Source organism: Alternaria burnsii (genome assembly GCF_013036055.1).
Source record: "Alternaria burnsii strain CBS107.38 chromosome Unknown 725, whole genome shotgun sequence".
In the NCBI taxonomy this organism is placed as follows: domain Eukaryota; kingdom Fungi; phylum Ascomycota; class Dothideomycetes; order Pleosporales; family Pleosporaceae; genus Alternaria; species Alternaria burnsii.
In genome coordinates, this window is record NW_024066123.1 from 406,350 (window position 1) to 418,908 (window position 12,559).

Genomic DNA, 12,559 nt, shown 5'->3' on the forward strand with positions numbered 1-12,559 from the left:
GTCTGCATTCAAGTTCATGTACTCCCTATTCTATATGCAACCCCGTTGGAGAAAGCTCGTTGGCACGTCTACAACCTTGCTGCGCAAGTATTCCCCGATACCTTTGCCGAGCCCGTCAATGCGCGAGCTACTGGCAATGCCACCATCCAAGAAGTCGAGTACTCGGCTGTACCGTTGGGTCAGTGAAGCAACTTCTAGCATGCAAACCGGGGTACTTACAAGTGGACTGCGAGAATGTTTGGAAACTCGCACCTTTCGACTCTACACCCGTCCTTCCAGTCATCCTCGAACAAAGCACACAGCCGCTCCACCGTCAGAAAGCTCTGTAGCCACGGGTACTCATCAGCATGCCTAACAAAGAAACCAACATTAGAATTGTTCCCTTTGTCGCCGGATCTTGCATGCACAACGGCCCCTAATGGGGCTTTTGATGTGAGGCCGAATGACCGAAGATCTATGGGTGTTTTGGTCTCGTATGACAGTCGCAGCTGTGGGTATTCGGCAGATCTGGGTGGAAACGGGGCGTATATCATCGGTTCATCGTCCAGTCGCACTCTGTGGTTGATCTGACTGATCGGTATTGTTGTGGGGAAGATTTCCATGAAAGGTTTGGGATCCATTGAGCGAAAGTCCAAGTTCATGTGATAACCTACAAGTGATTAGGTTACTAATCTCGAGAGACGTGCGTCCTGTGCATTTTTGACTTACCAGGATAGCTTTGCATACGAAGGGAGTAAATGGGTATTCGAAATTTGCTCGCTGCAATATCTTCTTTCCTCTTTGCTTGCGCGAAGACTCGCAACATGGCTGTACCCGCTGCCTGTGATTTCGGATCAAGCGCCTGCCCACCGTAAAGCTCCATGGACAGTTTGCTGAACTGGTTACCCTGAAAAATGCTTGTCAGCTGTCGCTTCATCATCTCCGCCTTTTCAGAAATATCCAGGCCATTGAGATAATAAATAGTTTCAGCTTGATACCCTCCCGGAGCTGCAACCATGACCTTGGTAGTAGGTGGTGGCGGAAACCCCTTCACTCCGCTGACGAGAACTTCCCGCCGCGGCTCGCCGGTGGCCGTGATATTTACGGTGCGTATATCAGCGACTACATCAGGATTAAGATACATCTCACCCTGGAGCTCGTACAACAGCTGCGCAGTGACGTTTGCAGCAGTAACTTTGCCACCAAGGTCTTCCTGTTTTGTTATGTAGCTGGATCCATTGGGCATGATTTCAGCAATGGGAAAGCCGACGTCGACCAATCCTGGAAGAAGGTCTTTGAAGCCAGAAAAGTTTGCACCGCAAACGTAAGGTCCGCATTCGATCAGATCTACAATGGAAGTTAGTACGGGGAGAAAGCACAGAACATGGCCGCTATGGACTTACGCCCCGCAATGAGCGCCCCAGCTAGTTCATCGAACGATTCCTGTTTCCAGTTGTACCACCACGCTGCTGCACCAATCTGCATCAGCCGAGTCAGCGATCTCCCACAAGAGACAGGATGATTATAGCCAAACATACCACTGGAGACGCATCCGTAACTCGCCCACACAACACAATATCAGCCCCCTTCTTCAATGCCTCCACAATCCCCCAAGCCCCGATATACGCCACCGCACTCGCTGGATCCTCGAATCCCTTTGCCCATTCCACAAAGCACTGGTCACTATGATCCAAATGCCGAAACCCACTTCCCTCGCCTGGTGCTCTCCGCAACATTTCTGTGACCTCCGCTGTGACATCGTCGCCCAGTACCGCTGCGATTTTCAAATGTCCATATCCCTTTCCCACACAAAGCCCTCGCACCTTGTCCCGGAGCGCCTCCGTGTTCAATGCGCCCGCATTTGTAACAACCTTGATCTTCTTGTCGACGATGACATCGATGCTTTCTTCGAGCTGGGACAGAAAGCCAACTTCGTAGCCTTGAGATGGATCACTGGCTTTGGCTATGGCGTTCCAAGCAATGTTCATCTCAGATAGCCAGTCTCCGGTGATGAAGTCGACATCGCCTGTTTGTGCCATGCGGAGCATGGCGTGGGGAGCATCACCGGTCGCGCCAGAAACGTTGCCTATGCGAATGCCGCGCTGCGGCGCCGGTCTTGTGCGCATGGTAAATATAATATGGGAAGTATAGGCTGGAAGTACTATTATCGTGTAGGTCGTGAATCTTGCCTTTGAACGTTCATTTAGACGGAATACAATGTTGCCAATGTTTTGGCTAGAAACCTTTTTGCACGGAGGCAATCTTGAGTCAACCTAGCTAATGATCTCTCCATGTATCTGCCCAGCCGATTACGCGCTTATTCCTATTGCAGCGATTAAACGACAGCTTCGAGGATGCCGACAACCGGCTGCGATCAGTTAGCTGGAGTGATTCGCACCCCAATAACCACGCTTCGGACGCGTTGCCATCTCTCGGAGGACGTGCTAGCTGCGGAACAGTTACATGGATGTTTTTCGGCGTAAGTACGCCGATTGTCATTATTGCCTTACACGCAGTTCTGCTCGGGGCGGCGTCGCCGAGGGGTAGTGGCCCACCACTGCGAGTCAGTGCGGGGGAGCAAGCCTACCCAGATTAGGATCTTAGCGCCTCAAGCTTCTCTTTAGTGTCTGATATTCTGTATGAGGACACCATTATCCGGGGAAACCCCATGGGGAGAGAGACTAGCATTATGATGCGTAGGGTAAATGGTCCAAGTCCGATATAAACCATTGCGCCGTCGACAGGGCTTTTCATCCTGACCTTCTGTTCTCCTCCCCTCATTGCGAAACCTCCCGTGAACAGCATTATGTCGGTACCGCAACCCGAGCCAGTCCAGGGTGTAGGATCTCCATTGCCAGCTCACACCATGGACCCTATCGATGAGAAATACCAGAGCCAGCACACGGAATATGAGGAGAAGGTTCAACCTAAAGTCGACTACTCTGGAGCTGCGGCTAAGACGAGCCCTGAAGAGAAGAAGCTTGTCAGGAAATTAGACATCTGGATCATGGTGAGTTAGCCATCTGCATGCCTTTCAAAAATCCACTAACAATCTACTTCAGCCCATGCTCTGGCTCATGTACTGGCTCAACTACCTGGGTAAGAATTTGATACCATGAAGCTGTCATCAGGAGACCTCATGCTGAATGGATACCTAGATCGCAACGCCATCACTCTCGCTCGTCTGAATGGCTTCCAAAAGGACCTTGGACTCACTAGTTCACAATACAGCACTGCTATCTCTATCCTTTTTGTTGGATACATCCTCGGACAGGTAAGTTGTGACTACACGAGAACCATGTGAATGATCCACTAACTTCGTACCTCTACACCCACAGATCCCCAGTAATATGATCATCACTCGGGTCAAACCTTCGTGGTACATGGGTATCTGCATGATGGGCTGGGCAGTCGTAAGCGGGCTCACTGCCGTCGTGCATAATTACACAGGTATTGTACTTGTGCGCTTTTTCTTGGGTGTAGTCGAGGCGCCCTACTACCCAGGAGCGCTCTACCTCCTGAGCATCTTTTACACGAGGAAGGAGATTGCGACACGCATCAGCATTCTCTATTCTGGCAACATACTCGCGTCGTCCTTTGCCGGACTCATTGCCCTTGGCGTCTTCAAACTCGATAATGTCCATGGTATCAGGTATGGCCCTTTTGTACGCAGCGAGCACAAGATATACACTAATCCTCGTCGATATAGCGGATGGCGTTGGCTGTTTATAATTCAAGGTGCCGCCACCTTTGTCATCGCCGTAGCAGCCTGCTTTGTCCTCCCCGACGAGCCTCTAACTACATGGTGGCTTAACCCCGAAGAACGCCAACTTGCGCACGCTCGGGTCGCAAGAGATACTGTTGGCCACTCTGCCGATATCTCCATGCTTGCCGGTCTCAAGGAAGCTATCCGTGACCCCAAAGTGTGGGTATTCGTCTACATGCAACACCTACACATGTAAGTTCCAACGACCCCGATAATCTACCGTCTCTGACAACTTGTAGCGCGACTAACGGCTTCAAAAACTTTATGCCGACGATTGTCAATACGCTAGGCTTCTCGCAGGAAGTCACACTTGTGTTGACATGCCCACCATACCTGATAGCAGGTGCATTCTCCATCGCATGGGCGATATCATCCGGCCATTATAACGAGCGCACTTGGCATATCACTATCGCTAAAGGCGTGGCTATCTTTGGGTTCGTGCTCGGCTGTGCGACTATGAACGTAGGCGCAAGATATTTTGCCATGTGCGTCTTCACAATCGGCACGTATGGCGTCAACAGTATTATCCTTGGGTGGGTATCTTCAACATGTGGGCAGACAAGGGAGAAGAAGTCTGCTGCTCTGGCTATTGCCAACGTCGCGGCTACCCTCAGCTTGATCTGGACTCCTGTAAGTTTTGCAAATCGGTCGCTTGTTCTGGATGAAGTGACTGACGTCGAATAGTACATCTGGCCAGAGTCTTCGGAGCCGCGGTTCGTATTTCCGTTGTCCATGAGTGCCGGTATGGCGCTGATGTGCGCGGCTGGCGCGTGGCTCATGCGGTGGTGGCTGATCCGGGAGAATCGAAGGATCAAGAGCTCCAACTCCGAGACTACGATGTTCTACGCTTATTAATCAGGTAGATGGAGATACTAAGATACATGGACGTTCTGCATACTCGGTCTTATACATGCGTATTTGGTAGGCAGCTTAGGCCCGATGGTGATTGATGTAATTACATCTTCTACCTTGTGGACATGGTCATGCCAAACCAACGATATATCATTTGAATTTGGTCAGAATGATACATACGACCATAGGACACTGAAAATTAGGCTTCCCGTCCGCTCAGCCATATACAAGCAGTGTACCGGCGGATTAGTAGTTAGGTGGGTGACCACTAGCGAATCCCCGCTGTTGTATGTTTTTGTCTTTTTGCTTGGACGAACCTTGGGGTGTCTTTTTTGGTACCAGCGTCGAACGAGCGGAAGAACAAGTATGAGTAGTGATCGGTAAGGTGAGACCAACAGCGAAATAACGACTAGGTAGCCTCAAACTATGTAGTTAAATAGGCGCATGGCAGACTGCTTTGTGCAGCCAAAGCCGCTTGTGTGAACAGGCATACCAAGGCAGTATGGTTTAGAATAAAGATAACATATCTATCTTGCAGACTTGTCAGTAATGCTTCTACGTAGAGAGAGTGGCATGACTACCATTGATAGATGGTTGAGGTATCTTAGAACGCCGTAATCCAAGCTTTTACTCCCATCGCGGCTCTGAAGATTGCTGCCGCGACGCCCAAACTCCATGCTCCCTTTTTATGCTATTCCGTGCGATTTCTTCTTCCCGTATATTCGAGCTTGACCTATTCTCGTGTATTCTTCAATGACACATAACCTGCGCGACTGCACCAAAACCAGCTGCCCAAGCTATGTCATTAGTGATTCCTGAAATTCTTTTTCTGGTAAAACAGATCCGTCCTACTACTACCCAGATTTATAATCTTCGGGCACCCATCGCGGTCCTTCTCCAGGCGCGTGCACTCGAAGCAGTAAAAGGCGTCAGAGATGCCTTCGCCACCGCAGACGACGCATTTGTTCTGGTAGTTGCCGAAGGAGCACTCGTCGCAAATGCGGGCGAGGGTGGTCGGGCGCACGTAGGAGTCGCATACGGGGCATTTGCCGTCGCACTTGTCGCAGAGGCGGCCGATGGAGATGCCGGATTGCTTGCGGCACATTACGAGATCGCTGCGTTGGATGTCAGTGTAGGCGCGTATTTGTGTTGGGTGGAAGTACCTACGGATGATGGCGAGACATGGCGCGGAATTATAGATGTGGCACAGAGGACCGACAGGCCGTATTGAAGCGATTTGGGCAAAAGTGTGTGTCTTGTGTAGGTCTGGGAGCGGTGGTGGTGTTTGTGGTGGCGCGTGGATTCGGGGCTTTAGATTCGTATGCAGAAGAAAGACAGTCGTGACTTGACCTAGGAGCTTCGGGGGTCCGCTGAACCCGTGATCCGTGCGCGAAGCTTCCATCGCGTCACCAAGTTTCCTTGCATTACAAACAACGCCAGCAAACAACCACACGTGATTTCTCGTTTCTGCCAAAAGCACCGTAGAAAGAACCAAAAACAGTCATAGGCTGCACGCGGTACTGCCATGGACGGGCCCATTGCATCAGCTGTAGTCCTTCCGGATGACCTACTACAGCCAGCCTCGCCCCCTGTGAACGGCCACAAAAGACGCCAGGAATCACTATCAGAAGACACCGCAAAGCGACCGCGACTCGACGATGACACTACAACTGGAGACAGACGTGACTCTATTACCAAGGACTCCAAGGACCCCAAGCCCGCTCCAGTGCGACGCGAGAGGGGACGAGAGCGCAGATTGTTTGGCGCCGCTTTGGGTGCACTCTCACAGAACACTACTACTACAGCGCAGAAACGTCGTGCCGAGATCGAGAAGCGTCAACTAGCTCAGCGCAAACAGGACGACCAAGAGAGCGAACAGAGGAAGGCAGAGCGAACAGCCAGGCGCAAAGAGCAACGATGGAAGGAGCAGAAGCATTTCGAGAAGCAGTCGGTACGGCTTGCCAATCTGCGTACGGGGGTTTGGCCGAGCGCTAACTATCCACAGATGCGCATCCGTCATGAAAATCTACTCGCCATGGCGCACTTCCTCCAGACAAAGGCCGAGCCACACCTCGTACGTGTTCTGCTATCAACTCGCGTCCGTCACAGCTGACTTTGCCCAAAGTTTTACAAACCCTGGGAGACTAGTCCCGACGAAGAAGACCGTATACGCGATCAAATAACCGAAGCCAAAGAGACCATCAAACGCGAGGTAGAGGAGTTCGAGGCACGACAGCAGCCGGATAATCTGCGGAGGCGGGATACTTCCGACGGAAGGATTGGTGATGCAGAGGGTTCGGAAACTGGTAAGAACCATCATGCAGATGCACCTCCAGAAACAACCACAGCCAATGGCGGGACTAATGGTAGCGCCACTTCCCCCAAGGATCTGGACAAGGACCTGGACATCAAAGATCATCCTTTCGATACCGCTGATGCTGATGGGAAAGCCGAGCGCGCCACTGAGGATATGCAGACCAGCAATGTTGCAACTCATGGAACTGTCGCTGACCCAACCATCAAGGAAGACGACGATGAGAACGGAGAGGATGTCGTCGAAGAAGCCGCCGAGGATACTGTCATCTATTGAGATCGCCAGGAATCCTTTGCTTCTGCCTATGCCCGTGGCCGGGCCGATAGATCGCTGTTGGCAGGCCTTCATTGATACCCTTTACAATGCTGCCCTTGGACCGATCGCCTCTTTGCCATCCGATCGCCTCAACTCGCAAAGTCTGGCCCTTCATTCTTGAATATCCGACCGTAGCATCACGAAAGCCCTAGTAGCGATAGCAAACGTGCTTCGCAAGTTAATCAATGCCCGGCCATTTGTGCTCTACGAGCTCTGTCCTAATACAAACGATACATCATTCATTGAGTCTATTTGCAGGATGTAGGTTGTCGCATGCGCTGAGGGTCGCACAGTATTCTTTCGAAATCTTGAGGCAAGTACGATCGTTTGCGCTCACCGTTCCGGCACGGACGCTGGAAAACAACAACGTACGGCACTCGGTTACGGCTGTGCTCGCCTCACTCTGGTTATCCGATGCACGTATTTACCTAGAACTTGGGATCATATAGTTGGACCCCATGGTGAGTGGGGCGCTACACCACTATCGCCCACTTCCGATCATAATAGTAACACTATAGCCAACATCATCTCCAACGCTCTACAGAATGCTTGACATTGCGCATCAAATGCGAAAGTGACGTGCTGGGCAAGCAACAAAGAAGAACAGGACAGTGATGTCAGGGTCGGAATGACTACATACCCCACAGTTTCAGTGTACCTCGGCATGCACGCATCTAACAGCCCATCATGAATCTACAACTTCATCGCTGAAACCGACTCGCTTACTCACCGCCATCATCACACAAGAGTGACCTTACTACTACTGTTATACACCCCAAGCTTCTCCCACACCCTCGCCGCAATATATTCTTCTTTTACCCTGAGTTTCATACACGTCACGTCATGTCCGTCCAACCAATTGACCCCGTGTCAGACCCTCGTGTCGAGCACAGATATGCGACACTCAACGGGCAGAAATATCATTACCTCTATGCAGTACCTCGTTCTGGCGACTACCAGCACACTGTGTTTTTGGTAAGTCTTGTTGGGTACCTTGTCATGCTTTGGCGGCATATTCCGGATCTTGTCATATTAGCGAGCATTGGACATCTAGAGATACTGACTGCCTTGGTAGATCCATGGTTGGCCCGACCTATCAATAGGATGGAGGTATCAGATCCCACTCCTAGTCGATATGGGAATGCGGGTCGTTGCGCCGGACATGATGGGATATGGCGAGACAGTAAGAAAGGCCCACAACTCATGCTGCCCCAGAAGAACGCTTAACATGGGAATTTTTAGGACGCTCCGAAAGTCCCGCCAAACTCCATCAAGCTCTATGGACTTAAGAGAGCATCAGATGACATTGCTGCATTGGCGAAAGAGGTCGGCGCGCCGAAGATCATTCTCGGTGGCCACGACTGGTAAGCCATCGCTTGCGTGATTCAAATAAAAGGCTCGTCGACTAACACTTTACCTAGGGGAGGTTTTGTCGTCTGGCGGGCAGCTCAGTGGTATGTTTCTAGAGTCTTAATGGCTGTGATCACCCATACACAGCAGCGACTCACCCCTTTCGTAGGTACCCTGACCTTGTCTCACATGTCTTTTCGGTCTGTACACCATATACTGCTCCTCATGACAAGTACATGTCCACTGAAGATCTCGCCAATGGTCCCTTGCCCCAATTTGCTTACCAAATTCACCTCGCTTCAGGTGAGGTGGAAAAGATTGTCAAAGATGAGCAGTCGATCAGGCAGTTTTTGAAGGGTATGTATGGTGCTAAGGGGCCGAAAGGTGAGATCGCCTTTGATCCTGAGAAGGGCGTGCTGGGAGAAAATCTGCCCTCAATTGGGGAAAGCAAGGTTTTGAATGGAAAGGTACGTGATGATCTTTCATGTTGCAACACGTGTCGAGCGCGAGATCGAGGAATGAAAAGAGTGGGGTTATATGATAAGCGACTACGATACCGCATTTCAAAAGTGCACTATGATATGGTCGGATTTCTGGACTTGTGCATTATCACCTCCGTTGTGTCGTGCAGGAAAGACGGGAAAGCGTTCCAGATGATCGGCTTGCCTCGACATGAACACACCATCTCGTGTGTAGGCCACGTTGAGGTCGCATGACAGCAGTGCACTGTTTCAGAAAGACAGCTTGAGACCTATTCTCAGCAAGCGATGGTGTGCTAACAGCGAATCAGTACCTAGACTACTACGTCAAGCAGTACTTGAACCACGGCATACACCCCACTTGTGAGCACTCCTTCTCCCTTACTTACCCACTATTCATCCGCACATTAGCGTGTGTACACATATAACCGTTGTTCTATCCACTAACTCTCTATCCCAGTGAACTGGTACCGTCAACGCCGCACAAACTGGGAAGAAGACCAAGCCCTCCTCTCCCACAAGCAAATCGTCCAACCCGTCCTCTTCATTCAAGCCACGCACGATGGCGTTCTCAAACCAGAAATGTCAAAGAGCATGGAAAACTTCATCCCCAAGCTGACACGAGGAGAGGTAAAGGCGGCCCACTGGGCGTTGACCCAGAAGCCCGAGGAGTGCAATACGATTATCCGCCAATGGTTTGAGGGACAGGGGTTGGTGGCGAAGAAGAAGCGAGAGAGTGCTTTGTAGGATTGGATTCAGGATGAAGCGGAAATGTGCGATGGGATGGACAGTCCCTTAGCGGTCGAGTTAAACGTAGTGTATGTAGTGTGGATGCGTACGTCGGCGCCGCGAGCAACTAAAATTACAGCATGTTGTCTAGTGGGCGGTGTGTCTATGTTCAATCGCTTTCGTATACGTATACCTGATTACTCTTTCATGCCCGTTGATCGAGGACGGCAGATCGCTTTGTACCTACCGGGGTAAGGCCAGGAAAGCATGGAGATTGCGGCTCTATCCGTAATGGCCTGAAATGTGCTTCGCAACCCCTTGGCTACACAGCGATATCGGTAATGTCTTGCGCTAGCGAGATCCTTTGCACCGATGAATTGCTAAGTGCTTACTACTGTAACCAAGATAGCGGTTCGCTCGACGGCTGCCAAAAACGGCACTTCGACGACGGCAAACGCATGTATGCGTCAGCGCACCGATAACGTTATTTTGTTGAAACATGACCTTATGCCGACACTCATCATCTATTCTGAGGGTTCGAGGAGGGATGGTGTGTGGATACTAGATCTGCATCGCCGGCCTCATACCTGTGGGCCCATCAGCACACCACCTGCTGGAGTTATCATTTGGGCGCTTCCTTCCACAGTATTTTTCGCTTCGCTTACGATCGAGAGCAGATGTCAGGTACCTTTGGCTTGAAAGTGAAGCGTGTGATGCAGGTGGTATCTCGGTATCTCCGGAGGTTCTAACCACAAAAGTACCGGCAAAAGTAGCAGATACGCCGTCTTGGAATTTGGCACCGGGTTGTGTGTTCTGGATCTTGTCCCGTCTTAATCATAGCAGACGGATTAGCGCTCCTTGATATTCTTCCATGCGAAGACCAGGTCGAGAAGATTGTGACGATACTTCCAGCTTTTCTGGTAAAAACAATCTGGAGATATGTCGGATGCAGGTCCCTCTGTCCGTGCGCGATTCCAAGGCACTGGTACCCCGCTGTCAGATACAGCCAGTAAGGTAGCAGCATTAAGCCCTGTGGCGGCTTCGTGGTTGTGAGTAGGTAGCGAGATGCCACGCTTTCTGCGGAACAAAGCTGATGCGGAGAGGTGCCTCCGAAGACTCTGCAGCTTCTTCTGGTCGGGATACTACGATAGGGGATGCGGTGCCTTTACATCCGGCAGACCGCCTCTGCTAAGGAGTACGTACTCAAAGTGTCCAGGATGGTGGTGGTTGGATATGCCGTGTGGCGCTGACCAGCTTTCGGGAAGCGACTAATGTGAAATCCCTCACCGCTGCATCACCGAGATGCAAGCGCCTGAGATATATTCAACGTAAATCGCGAAAACGTGCGCAAGTTGGTAAACGGTGCGGAGTGCATTCAAACTGGGTATGATGAACCTTCCTCACCGCTTACCGCTTCTAGAGGCCCATGCATGAGGGTCGTGGAGTCGGTCGCTTGATGATGCATGATCCCGGCGTTCTTGTACGTTCATTGACGGAGTCTATAACAGCGCTGAATATAGCCAGGTAGTCCGTCGAGAGAGGCGGCATGTGTAATGTAAGTGAGGAGTTGCTTATCGGTAAGTCTGTTATTCGATTACATCCCGTAGCTTGTTACGCCGGAGCAAGAAGCGGACTGGCTAGACAGGCACATTAGGTATGTTCGTTAGTCCAGTCGTAGCGAATGCGGGCCCGCAAAGAAGTTAATCTCAACATTGCTGGGTCACGGTCTGATCCACCATGGTGCTCTGCCATGCAACGTTGATGGACAAAGGACGACTGGTCCACAACGTCTCTTTTGCCGTCCCGCTGCAGCATTGTGCTCGGCTGCGTGCCAGATGGTTGTTGTCGAGTAATAGACCAGGTTGGTCGGTCGGAGAGATACGTACACTCCCGAGGCCTTCTTGTGGGACGGCTTACCAACGACATCTCATCTTGCTCGTGGCCGCATCCTTGTCAATTGCTGGGTCTGCCATGTACCCGCGATCACCGTTGCTCCTGCCAATCCTTCATGACAAGTGCTCGACCTCATTTTTCGGTCAAGGTCGTAGATCTGAGACGGCATTGCAGCACGCTACCGGTGTTTCTTCGCCATGGTCATGCAGACAATAGCACATGTCAATCTCGATGGTCTTTTGGTGGCCACACCTCGGTCGGAGGTGCAGCTGTTGACTGTTAGCTATGCCTTGGGCCAGTCGTTCGTGCAGTTGGCGTTGAGGTCGCTCCGATAAGAGGCCCTTGTACTTTCCTGTCCCGACAGTTTGGTTCTGCGTAGGACGAATTTCGTCAATGGGCTGCTCCTCGGGAGCCAAACCACGACCCATGTCTGACCTCCAACCGACATTCAGCCAACGGGCCTCTTACCACACCCACCACTGTTGCCCCAGAAGGATCCCGCTAAGGGGCCGCACTACGGGACTGACACCATGATCCCCAGAGTAGTCCAGTCTGAAGGCGCGCCGTTGAGCGTGAGCCGTTCGCACATGGGCAATATATCCGGGAATTTATATTGCAAAAGTGACTTCCGGAAGTCTTCTGGAAAATCACCCAAGTACGCTAGCCAGTCAGCGGTCGAATTTTCCCGTCGGCATGCAGGCCTAGAGGGTCCAAGATTGAGAGTGCACCGGGGGTTGTGGACGACTTATGGTTTGAGCTTTGGCTTAGCGGTAAAGACGTGCTAACGCCGAGACAGGACAGCCTGCATATCAGGCTGATGTTTCGCGCGTCGAATCCAGGGATCCATGACTCTGCAGGGCCACTACAACCGACAGGTTCGGT

The 12,559-nt window shown here is 51.4% G+C and overlaps 5 protein-coding genes across 5 annotated transcripts; 3 read left to right on the forward strand and 2 right to left on the reverse strand.

Moving 5' to 3' along the window:
* Nucleotides 1-30: 30 nt before the first annotated feature.
* GT037_009752 (uncharacterized protein) lies at nucleotides 31-2,138 on the reverse strand (the record flags this gene model as incomplete). Its single annotated transcript, XM_038934799.1, has 5 exons — nucleotides 31-166; nucleotides 220-649; nucleotides 709-1,326; nucleotides 1,383-1,458; nucleotides 1,518-2,138. Coding segments are annotated over 5 exons (1,881 nt in total), but the record flags the coding sequence as incomplete, so codon positions are not given.
* Nucleotides 2,139-2,785: 647 nt separating this feature from the next.
* Nucleotides 2,786-4,600, forward strand: GT037_009753 (mfs general substrate transporter; the record flags this gene model as incomplete). The annotated part of the gene is made up of 7 exons (XM_038934800.1): nucleotides 2,786-2,989; nucleotides 3,042-3,078; nucleotides 3,138-3,253; nucleotides 3,318-3,631; nucleotides 3,689-3,937; nucleotides 3,985-4,375; nucleotides 4,430-4,600. The coding sequence occupies 7 exons, from the start codon at nucleotides 2,786-2,788 to the stop codon at nucleotides 4,598-4,600; spliced, it is 1,482 nt and encodes a 493-aa protein (XP_038782601.1).
* Nucleotides 4,601-5,402: 802 nt separating this feature from the next.
* On the reverse strand, nucleotides 5,403-5,781 carry GT037_009754 (phf5-like protein; the record flags this gene model as incomplete). Its single annotated transcript, XM_038934801.1, has 2 exons — nucleotides 5,403-5,712; nucleotides 5,765-5,781. 2 exons carry the CDS (start codon nucleotides 5,779-5,781, stop codon nucleotides 5,403-5,405), a joined length of 327 nt encoding a protein of 108 aa, XP_038782602.1.
* A 341-nt stretch (nucleotides 5,782-6,122) lies between these two features.
* Nucleotides 6,123-7,187, forward strand: GT037_009755 (uncharacterized protein; the record flags this gene model as incomplete). Its single annotated transcript, XM_038934802.1, has 3 exons — nucleotides 6,123-6,548; nucleotides 6,603-6,671; nucleotides 6,723-7,187. 3 exons carry the CDS (start codon nucleotides 6,123-6,125, stop codon nucleotides 7,185-7,187), a joined length of 960 nt encoding a protein of 319 aa, XP_038782603.1.
* An 882-nt stretch (nucleotides 7,188-8,069) lies between these two features.
* On the forward strand, nucleotides 8,070-9,802 carry GT037_009756 (alpha beta-hydrolase; the record flags this gene model as incomplete). Its single annotated transcript, XM_038934803.1, has 7 exons — nucleotides 8,070-8,201; nucleotides 8,302-8,409; nucleotides 8,469-8,590; nucleotides 8,648-8,680; nucleotides 8,746-9,043; nucleotides 9,367-9,418; nucleotides 9,516-9,802. 7 exons carry the CDS (start codon nucleotides 8,070-8,072, stop codon nucleotides 9,800-9,802), a joined length of 1,032 nt encoding a protein of 343 aa, XP_038782604.1.
* Nucleotides 9,803-12,559: the final 2,757 nt, after the last annotated feature.